The 11,603-nt window shown below is 39.9% G+C and overlaps 1 protein-coding gene across 1 annotated transcript in view; it reads right to left on the bottom strand.

Annotated features, from left to right (window-relative positions):
• Positions 1-11,603, bottom strand: part of Smp_156160 (hypothetical protein) — a gene marked incomplete at its 3' end in the record, with an annotated part of 81,425 nt that overhangs the window by 21,232 nt on the left and 48,590 nt on the right. Inside the window, exon 11 of the mRNA XM_018798333.1 lies at positions 3,886-4,170. Coding sequence (XP_018653285.1) covers positions 3,886-4,170 — 285 coding nt within the window. The remainder of the gene's footprint in view (positions 1-3,885; positions 4,171-11,603) is intronic.

The raw sequence follows: 11,603 nt of genomic DNA, 5'->3' as shown, positions 1-11,603 counted from the left end.
CGTGGCTCACACCAGAAATTAGTGACTTCAAGCACTGAAGCCATGTTTTGATCTGTCTGCCCCTAACTCTCTTCCCACCATCTCCAATACTAGTCAGTATTGCGCGTCGTCGTAATCAGTTTCAGGCATACGTAACACGTGGCCCAACCATCTCAGTCGATAAAGATTTACTATCCCATCAACTGATTTACCATCATTCTCTCATAACCTACATCTAACCTCACTATTACTTACCCGGTGATCCCAGCAGATGCGAGCAATATTTCCAAGACATCTGTGGTCAAATACTAGTAACTTACGAGTATCTTCTACTCTTAATGGCCACGTTTCGCAGCCGTCAAGTAGAACAGGACGAAATGCTGCATAGTATACTCGTCCCAAAAATGAAAGACGGATATCTCGTCTTCGCCATAAGTGACGTAAGTTAGCAAAAGCCAAACGAGCCTTTTGAATCTGTGCTGAGATTTCGTCAGACACCAACCCATTAGGGCTGATCAGACTTCCAAGATAAGTCAAGTTGTCGACGCGTTCAACTACTTCACTTCTTACCATTAGTTCAGGTGTTGACGTAGGCCAGTCCTGGAGTAACAATTTACATTTAGAGGGGGAGAAACCCATTCCAAATATCCTGGCATTGTTACTTAGTGCTAACAGAAGACTCTGCATTTTGTCAGCGTCCTCATCAAACAGGACTATGTCATCTGCGTATTCTAAGTCGATAAGTGGACCTCCTGGAAGGAGATCAATTTCTGAAAATTCAGTCGACGAGAGCGTTATTTCGAGTAGTAGGTCTATGATGAAGTTAAACATTAAGGCTATATCGAGGCTATAAGCACAGTATGCACACATGCCAATTAGAGACTAACCAGTTGCAGTCCTAACACATCGATGGGAAGATTCAAACAAGCAAAACTTAATGAATGCGCATTACTGTTTTATAAATCTATTACAGAGGCTTAAAAACGTCTAGAACAGTCCTTTTATATCAATCTTGGCGGTTTGTAATTTATCAGTCATAATCAACTTAGAGAATGGTGTAAATGTACATTGATTCAAGTTTCCGCAATACATCGCCACAGTGCGATAAGATTATCAAGGTCTATGTCAAAGAAGTAGTAATGTGATGTTTGCAGCACTCAGAAGAGGAAGGCCTGTCAGCAGAAGATTGAATTGAAGAGCACAGGAAGGGAAGAGAAGAGCAATTGTAATAACAACAGAATTGGAAGAATTATGAAGTGTTTAAATGATAATGTATTTAATGTGTGATTTTCATATTTTACGAAAGCACTGTGTAATTTTGCATTAAACAATAAATTGGTTTTCTCTACTTCAGTTCTCGCTCAATATAGTAGCAGTATCAGTGACAGTAGAAAGATTAGAAATAAGGAATATGATTTGAGAAAAAGAAATGAATTAACGAAATAAAAATCAGGATCCTAAGGAAGACATAGAGTGGTTAATTAATTGTGAATGTGATATTTTGAGGAAACGCTGACTTTGTTATGACTCAAGACAACAATCGAAATCACGAACAATATTGACAGGTGGACTGTTACACGAATTTACACACTGACCAATAGATGACAATCAAGACCTCACTGTTTACTCGTCCTCAAACTCCTTCAAACTCAGTAACCAACCAAATGATGATAAGAAACAGATTAGTTCTCCACTGTACTCAATTCAATCGTCACTCAAAACCCATACAATTATATACTTGAAATGACAGACCAAACAACACACCTAATAAGGAATCATACTCTAAGCACAATCATACCATTGTGGTATGAGCTACCACTGCGAACAGACATAAGTAGTATAAAACAGGAATTGGAAGTGGAATGCTCACGAGCAAAAGATTGAAATAACGAGAAGAAGAAGAAGAAGAAGAAGAAGAAGAAGAAGAAGAAGAAGAAGAAGAAAAATAGAGAGTAGTCAGACCAACAACAGGATCGGAAAGTGGTGGAGTATGTAAAGGACAACTCAAAGAAGGCGTCCAAATAAATTATTTAATGTATGACTTTCGTATTTTATGAAGACATTGTGTAATTTTGCACATAACAATAACTTGGTTTACTGTACCTGAGTTTCCCTTTACTATACCATAAGTGGTAAAGGGCGCAGCAAATAGTATACAGTCAATTAACAATAATTAAAGAATAGCACAACGTACAACAGTAGTTAGTCAGTCCACCAAAAACTTACAATAAGGGGGATATAGAAATGTAACAACACTGTTATCTATTAATTATGCAATAAAGATATCAATGATAATAATAACGCGGAAAACAGCGTCAAGAGCTTCAACTTTCGCAATATTTGCTCTGTTATAACAGTTATGTCATCCAAAGTCTGCAACCAGTGATTGCATGGACCTCAACCAGGTAGTAAGCAACTGCCACCATGCCTTACTTGAATTATCAGTGATTTCATTGATCGATGCCACATTTCCGTTTGGCCTCCTCTACTTTTATATTAACTTAATGATATATAAACAAAAATTCTGTATTGTGGTAGGTGCATAGACTCCGATAGACTTTCATTGTTAAGATTTATTTTAACTAAACAACTGCAAGAAAGGCTATCTCTAGATACTATCATGTATTGTATTATAAAAAGCTCATAACTTATTTCCAAGATGTATACAGAAAACCTTAAACGGAAACATTGTAATTGTTTGAATACTTTCCTTCTAGTTCTATCCTAGGAAGGGACGAAAGATGACTACATTAGAATTCATGTGTCCAGTTAATAAAAGAAACATTTCATCAGCTTGTGAAGTAATTGACCAATATCAATGACTCTTCAGTTATTTGTTAAATCTAAATCAATGAACAACTAAGCTAATTTTTACTAATCTTTATTTGTATACAATTACAAGTTCCTGTGACAAATGACAATGACCTTTAGTGTCTAATCAGCCAATTAATCAATGTAGACTCGTTGAGAAAACGTCAGCTGATTATCATTTCATAAAAGTGAGAAACCATAACTTTTAGAAATAAAAATATTCCTGCTTCATTATATAAGATAATCGTTATTTGTTGAGATGGTTCAAAGATAATCCCTCAAAAAAGTTATGAGAAGACAGAGAAATATAAAGAAAACTGTTTAGCATATTAGGTGATTTTGGGGTTTTAGTGAGACACATGACAATTAGAGTACAACCGTGTCCAGTGTGAAGCAGCTATTCACTGTAGACAATGAAAAATGGTTGCACTATATCGTGAACTGATTGAAGTTGGACATATATACCAATGAATTTCGGCTGCAGTCTAGAGGTCAAGCGTTCACGCGTGAAACCAAAGATCAAGAGTTCCGTCCGATAAAGAGTTCTTCAATGTGTACTGCCGAATTCTCGAGGCAACTGATATTCCTAGATGGGTTCGAGCCCAGGCCACCCAGTTTCATAGTCTTAAACATCATCACTGAGCTGTCCGGGTCGCGAAAGCCCCCCTAACCCAATAGGACTGAGAAATTTACACCGACTGATCACCAAGTAGTTGATAATGTAAATTTTATCTAATCTATTGTTGCTGACTGAATTTTATCACTCAAATCGCAATGTGCCAACCACTAATCTAAGTTACTTAACATTGCATGTACTATACTTTGATGTTGGATGGTTGAAGGCAATCGGAAGGAAACTTAACACCATGGAGTCTTGTCAGCTTACACTCATCAGCAAAGTACATGTAGAATCATATTAAATAATTTAATTCAGAATAAATGATCGTTACGCTTCATCTAAGAATGAATTCGTAAACAACACAATTTCATTTTTATTATTTTGTTTTTTGTCGTGTCATTTAGACACGAATCACACCGGCTAATGATGACGACCATCATCATCAGCAAGCATGTAACAAGCAATAACCAACTTACCAGGCATACTTAAACTCATACAACCACATTTGGATATTAGACCAACGCATATTGGTGATTTATGTGTACGTAATTGTTGTCGACTATTATTCAATAGGGTTTTCAACTTATCCTTATCGATAGTTTGATGATTATGACATAATTTTTGAATAATTTCATCCATTGACAAATCTATACCCCATGGATGAATTAATGAGATGATAATTTGTAGAAAAGTTGCCTGTGTAACATCCATTGTGAATATATCATCACGATAGAGTGATGATGACGAGGTTGGTGTTGTTTCTGTTGTCGTTATTGTTGAACTATTATAGTTAATCTGTAATTATTTTTGAGAAAAATTAACAGAATGAAAATGATATACGGTCAGCATTAAAGTACTTCACTAAAATATTGTACATCGAGGAAAATATATCGAATAATAAGTAATAATGGGCAGACAGTAGATCGGTGCAGTTCGATGTTTAATGGATTTTCCATTCAGCTATCAAGTGGTGAGTTCGAACCCCGCTCCACTAACTTAGGTCTAGGTAATCTGGCTGGTAAGATTACTAGTACTTAGAGCTGCAGTCTAGCAGAAAATTTGTAGCTGATAAATGAGTTAGTAATAAACATTAAGATAGTAATGGTTGAAGCGACCAAGTTCCTACTAATAAATTGCAGAAATCAACCTTTGTACTATATCTACGTCGATTTGGGTAACTAATCATCAGTAGTGTCGCTAGCCCCATCCTACATACACATAGACGATATGGTCAGCAATAATAAACCTACATTTGGTCTGTGGGTCACATTTAGGTCTTAGATTGTGAAAAACTAAGAGATTCAGATTCGAATCTAACAATTATCAAATTAAGTTGTCCTACATTGCAAGGACAATGTTACATTTTGTCACTGCTCACGATGATACCCACTTATAAACGAATGGAATATTCTTCCAAGACGAGACTGTATCTATAGACACTAGACAAACCAGACGACTGACACAACATTTATATAATATTTCTCCACATGATTGATGATGGAGAGGAAACAAGAGATTGGGAAAAGCCGTATATTAAAGAAGGTAAGTTTGTAATGAAGCAACCCTATCTATGTAGTAATAAATATTGGCCTTGGGACGTATAACAAAATAGACTAAAAGTGATGAAGGTATATTTTACGGGGTCCTATCATTCGATTACGGCCCAGTTGGTTCCAACAGTAGAATATTCACTAACGGACCTGAAGCTCTTCGTTTCGATCCCTGTTGGGGTTGTGCCGGTACCTACTGCTATAAATTTCAATACTAAGACGAAATACATGTCCAGTGATCCCTAGTTTTCAATGATATTTCACATGAGATCAGTCTGCGACAAATATAACCTACAAATCAAACCAATCTCTACAAAACCTATTCAAATCAGTAAAAAAAAGTACTTATTACATAGGCATCTATGTGAAGACATTAGTTAGTTAATTAGTTCAGAGAATATTTTATGCTTATGAACTGACGTCATAACAGCAGAATAACTGAAAATCAAGAGGCAACGATGAACGATTATTTCTTTCTATTTTCCAAAACATAAACAGTGTCTCCATTCAACACTAAAGAAATGAGACTAAGACAGGGATTCCCTTAACCTCTACTCGGAAGCTAAGATTTGTAAAGTCAATCAACTAAAAACGGACCTCCCAAAGTTGTTAATTACGAATAAATAAACTCGATAAATAACCGACCACATTGAAATTAAACACCCACTTATATGTGAATTTCATGACCTATCTTTACACAACTACCAATTCGGAAAAGATTGTAACTTCCTTGGTCTATCCGATAAATACACAAGTCTAGATCATAAAATCTTTATTCAAAAAATCTTTTGGTGGTTTCACAACCAAACTTGGCTAGTTGGTTACAAAAAGGCAGAGTGCTCACGAGGTAACAGTACTAGGAAAATGTAAAGATGCTGAAGCAGTTGAAACACTTGACTTCTGAAGATCTCTACGGGTGTTTTAAATGATGACAATGGAGATGTGGTAGGTGTCAAGTCACAAATGTAAATAGAATTGGAGTACCCTAAATTTGGAAATTCACTGTTTTTATAACTTCTGTTTATATATTTCCTGAAAACATTACTGTTATATCTATGGCTTAGATTCTTAATATACCACGTACAACGTGAGCACTCGAACATACCAAGTCGCAAATGAGAAGATAGAAGACAAGGGAGAAGGAATGTTATTTCAAAAAGTGTCAAATATGGTACGAAACTCTCAGGTATTTATAGTTTTCAGTAAAAGCGAAATCATCATTACAGTCATCCAATCCGCATGCAGGGGTTTTTAGCATTTGTCCAATAGGGAAGCTATATGTAGAGATTCTAGAATATTCTTCCAAAAGATGATTGGATGGAATATCCTCGGTTATTTCTGAGCTTCTTAGAGCTTTCTCGAGTTCACCCATGGACCGTTCTCACTACATAAACTGAGTTTACAGAAAAAAATGTTTAGGTAGCTAATAGAAAGATTTACTAAAAATCAGTCAAGAAGCATCTATAATGGTTCATGTAAACCACTAAATGCCAACTCATTGATCTAAAGTTCAATCGCTCATTACGAAAAGTGAAGGTACTAGGTTCAAATCTCGATGGGGTCGTCGATGCGCATCACTTAAGAGTCCCCCATACTAATACGAAACAACTGTCCAGTGCTTCTTTGGTTCACTAAGGTAGGTGTCTATGACTTGAACTAAAAAATTATTTCAACGATACAAACTATGCATAGACCCAAATTTATTCATCATCATTATCATCATACCATTTCATTAATATCCTTTGAAACTCCATAATTTCGTGATAAAATATCAACTGAAAGGAAAAAACAAAACAGAAATATAAAAAAACAAAAGATTAAGGATGAAACAAACGATAGAAAAGAGAAAACGGACAATTATTTGGTGTTATTATGTTTTCTGAGTTAGGTTATCTAAGCGAAAAGTATTAATTAACATTCGGGGACAACCATCAATACTTCCTACTTCGCGTTTGTATACATCAAGAAATCAGTGATGATGTTGTCCAAAGCAACAATATAAACTTTGTAAATTATGAAATCATCTAACTATTTCAGACAACTAACTTGATAACACCAAAAGCATCCGCTCCAGATGAGCCGTAAAACTTCTTCATTATAGACAAACATAATTGGTTAACCTAAGAACAATTTTTTTGCGGATAATCCGTTTTCTGTGAATACACAAAAATTGTTTGTTTGTTTGTTTTTCATTTTTCTATGAAGATAGATTACTAGAGCAAAAACATTTGGTCATGAATTATCAGGTGTTTAATTTTCTTTTAAGAGTCAGTAATTAAGGTTAACTAACATCTATATAGAAACATTAATGAATTAATTTGTTTGCCCTATTAGATTATAATAGATATGAACTTTAAATAAACATTTTCAATTCAGAGTCAGTCAGTCAGTCACAACGTAGAACTTCGTACGTACGTACATTAGTTCGAATTGCCATACCATATTAGCACAGAGATGCAGTTGTCGATTCAAATCTCATAGTGGTAGAAGTAGTAAAAGTATAAGCATTAATGTGAAACATTAGGGTTTGAAGATGTTATTCAAGGAGTACAATCCAGTGAAATAAATTTGAAAAGAGAAAAAAAAAATAGAGACATGAAGAATTCAGAAGCTGCTAACCCCGACCGTAGCTGCTACCTTGACGTGGTGGTCGGCCTTGCTTATCGTAATGACCCAACCGAGCTATATTGGCTGGAACGTATGTTTCTGTGGGTTCTACCATGCCAGACAGGTCGATTGGAGAACGGTAAGACTAAAAGCAGCAACTGGAGGTCTGAGAGTGAAGTCGTACTGCTGACTGTACAGAGGTGTGACAGTAGTAAAGTGTTTCCCTCGGACAACCAGCACCTGAACCGATGCTACCTTCTCGCAAGGAAGGAAGGGGTTAGAAAAGATCGACCCTAAAAATGCCACACCTCGCCTTACCTCACGGATTTCCACCTCCGGCAGTAAGGCCCTTTGAAGAACGGAGCTAACACGTCAAAAACCTGCCACAAAAAGGCCGTGCGTGACTGGCCTCAAGCAGTTATCCCTTGGACTCTGCAGTCACGCTCCTAATTCGTTAAGACTAACATTAGTCCAACTTTCTTTTCAGGTCCCTCAAGAAATACCCTTCCACGGTGCGGGCAGCCGGGAAGTGATATTAGTCCTCATACCCGTAACAGCACACGAAACCAAGTTGGTCACATTCAAATTTATAATATGAGTATGAAATAATATCACGCTTCTCTAGTTCCTAGTGTATATTCAGAAGTCAAAATAACTTGACATCGAGTACAGTTAGCTATGATTTAGATCGATGATTGAAGGTGAAGAGTTCAATTTTGTGTCAGTTTATTTATTTATTGATTTATTTAAACACATATATATTGGTACAAAAGGGCACCAGGTACATATGCGCCACACAAAATAATGAAAGTAGGAAGAGAAGGGATGAAAAGATAAGGCGGACTGAAATGTACAACCAGAAGACTCTTTCAGTTAGGAAAGTTAGAACCATTCTTTATGTAGAGAGTAAAAGAAGGTTGCAGCAGGATCGCCACTGGCTTCTATTCTGAGCCATATCTGATAACGTCTCTAGCCACTGTGTTGCACTATCTCTCGGACCCCAACCAGGGAGTCGTGAAGGACCAACAGAAGCTAGCCCTTTGCAGCTTTCTTTCATGCCACGACACCATGTCATACACCGACCACCTCTCCGCTTTTTCCAACCAGTCCCAGGGTCGGCAAATAATGCACGACGTGGAAGTCTCTGGGACGACATTCGTAAAACATGTCCAAGCCACCGAAGTCGGTGTTTCAAGATGGTGACACCAATTGAATTATCGTCTCTGCGCCCGAACACACGATGCCAAACCTCTGCATTACTAACATGGTGTTGCCACTGGATGTCAGCAATCCTTCGGAGACAACGATGATCGAACACAGAGAGACGTCTAACATCCTCAACTCGGAGAGGCCAGGTTTCACAAGCATAGAGCAAAACTGCTCTCACCGACGCGTTGTAGATCCGACCTTTTACAGCCAGACTAACATCACGAAGGCGCCAAAGATGACCCAGATTGGCATAAGCCGCTCTGGCTTTCATTATACGTGCATCAATCTCATCACTCACGCCACCACCAGCGCTTATATAGCTACCTTGATACACGAACTTCTCAACTACTTCAATCTGCTCACCATCCAGGGTGAGTACAGGATGAGAATACTGCCAGTCTTGTAGGAGTACCTTGCACTTGGAGGGTGCAAAGCACATACCGTACCTGCGGACACTGATTGCCAACTGATTAAGTGCTGATTGCATGCCTTGGGCATTATCGCACAGTAAGACAATATCATCCGCATACTCAAGGTCGAGAAGTCGTTCTCCAGGCAACAGATCCACACCACCATTACTTACATCCACCAGAGCTGTTTCCAGGATGTCGTCGATGGCAAAGTTGAAGAGGAATGGTGAAATCGGGCAACCCTGCCTAACCCCATTGCTCGAATGGAACAAGGGAGAAAGGTGGTTGTATGCCCTCACTCTGCCTGAGGTGTTCGTATACAGGGCCTTTAAGATGTTAATAAACTTCTCAGGCACACCCTTCTTCAATAGACAATCCCAGAGAACAGTCCTGTCCAACGAATCGAAGGCCGCCCTGATATCAAGAAACACTACGATTGTTGGCCTGCGATAAGTATGACGGTGTTCTAACATTTGGCGGAGGGTGAAGATGTGATCAATGCATCCTCGACCAGAACGAAAACCAGCCTGCTCCTCGCGAGTCAATCGTTCTCGGGTTTTAAACAACCTACGAAGAATGATAGAAGCCAATAGTTTGGACGCAATCGAAAGTAGACTTATCCCCCGATAGTTATTGCAGGAACAACGTGAACCCTTTTTAAAGATAGGGACGACTATTGACTCATTCCATGATGTTGGAACACTTTCTTGCTCCCAAACCTTTGCAATCAGCACCGTCAGTTCCTTAGCCAGAAAGTCACCACCATCTTTAAAAAGAGCCGGAGGTAAGTCATCTGGGCCCGGTGATTTGTAGCGCTTCAAGAGTTGGAGTTCCTTGCGGACTTCCGCCTCGTTTGGTGGATCAGTCGTCACCGGCCATGGGGAGCAGGACAAACTGGTTGATGTTGCCGGAGCAGCAGGCCAGTTGAACTGCCCTTCGAAAAATTCCGCCCATCGTCCAAGACGTCGAGAGATGTTAGTGATTGGCATCCCATCATCCTCGTAGATTGTTTCACTCACACCAGACTTCTTGCTGCCAGTGGCTCGGATGAGTTGGAAGAGCTTCCGGCAGTTACCAGATGCAGCTGCTGCTTCCATCTCATTAGCACGCTCCGACCACCAGGCTTCTCGGTCCTTACGCAAGCTTTGCCCGATTTCATTACGTAACAGCCTTCGTTTGTGGTCAAACTCACGGTCACCCGGAGTAGACCGACAGGCTTCCATCAGTTGTAAGGAGCCAGAAGAAACCCAGTGCTTGTAAGCGGGACGTTTCGCGAAGCCGCAAGCGGCTTTACTCGCCATTTTCATGGCGTCGTGAAGATGCAACCAATGCTCACCTATACTTTTCGGTGGGGTGGTAGCTAGCCTAGAGGCTAGCTCCGCTCGATACTTACTTGCAACAGAAGTTGCAGCCAGTTTACTAATATCAATCCGTTGGTGGTGGTCAATCCTTCGGCCACTGAAAAGTAAGGTGAGATTGGCGCAGACCAGGGCATGATCAGACTCCAGATAGGTACTCCAAAAGGAGCGGCAGTCTTGTACACAACCACGCCAGCGGTAGCTGATCGCGATGTGATCAATCTGAGTCCAGGCTTGAAATGCAGAGGGAGGACGCCAGGTGGCACACCGGCGATGACTGTGCCGGAAGTTAGTGCTGGCCAGAAACAGGTTGTGGTCTGTGCACAGTTGCAGCAAACGGTCCCTGTTATCTGTCCTGCGACCAACAAGTCCCCATCGGCCACCTAGACGACTCTCTTCTGTGCCTAGACGCCCGACCTGTGCATTCAAGTCTCCGGCTAGTACTACAATATCTGTCGAACGCGCTTTCTGGAGAAGAACTGTTAACTGATGGTAAAACTCATCCTTGATTGCATCCGGGCTGCAATCTGTCGGGGCATAGGCGGAGATGACGAAAAGACACCGTTTCTCACGCCGATTTCTTCTCACTTTGATGGAACTTTCTAATCTAACAGCACATAACCGACTGTTAATGGGGATCCAATCGATTAGTGCTGCCTCAGCCCTAGCGCTTAGTGCGACACCAACGCCAGCAAGACCAGACAAAGATGCCACAGGGTCCCCGGATAAGCGCACGTGGAACAAGCTTTTCGAGGCGACAGATGGAGAGCGGATTTGTAGTACTTCACTAGAGTCTTGAATACGGGTCTCGGATAGACAACAAACATCAACATTAAGACCTTCCAAAGACATAGCCAGCCCTATCTGTTGTCCGATCTGCATTAGTGTGCGAACGTTGAAGGAAGCCAGCTTGAACGGCGTACGTGGTTTCAGAAAGACTGCTTCAGTATTCATAATCGGTGGGAGCATTCACTTTCAACCAGACAGTGACTGGAGATCGTTTAGATAGGACAGATTTTCCACCAAGAGCGAGCTGCTGCATAAGTTGAAGAGTAAGGTT

Source organism: Schistosoma mansoni, chromosome 6 (assembly GCF_000237925.1).
Source record: "Schistosoma mansoni strain Puerto Rico chromosome 6, complete genome".
Lineage (NCBI taxonomy): Eukaryota > Metazoa > Platyhelminthes > Trematoda > Strigeidida > Schistosomatidae > Schistosoma > Schistosoma mansoni.
This window is presented reverse-complemented; position numbering and strand designations above follow the sequence as displayed.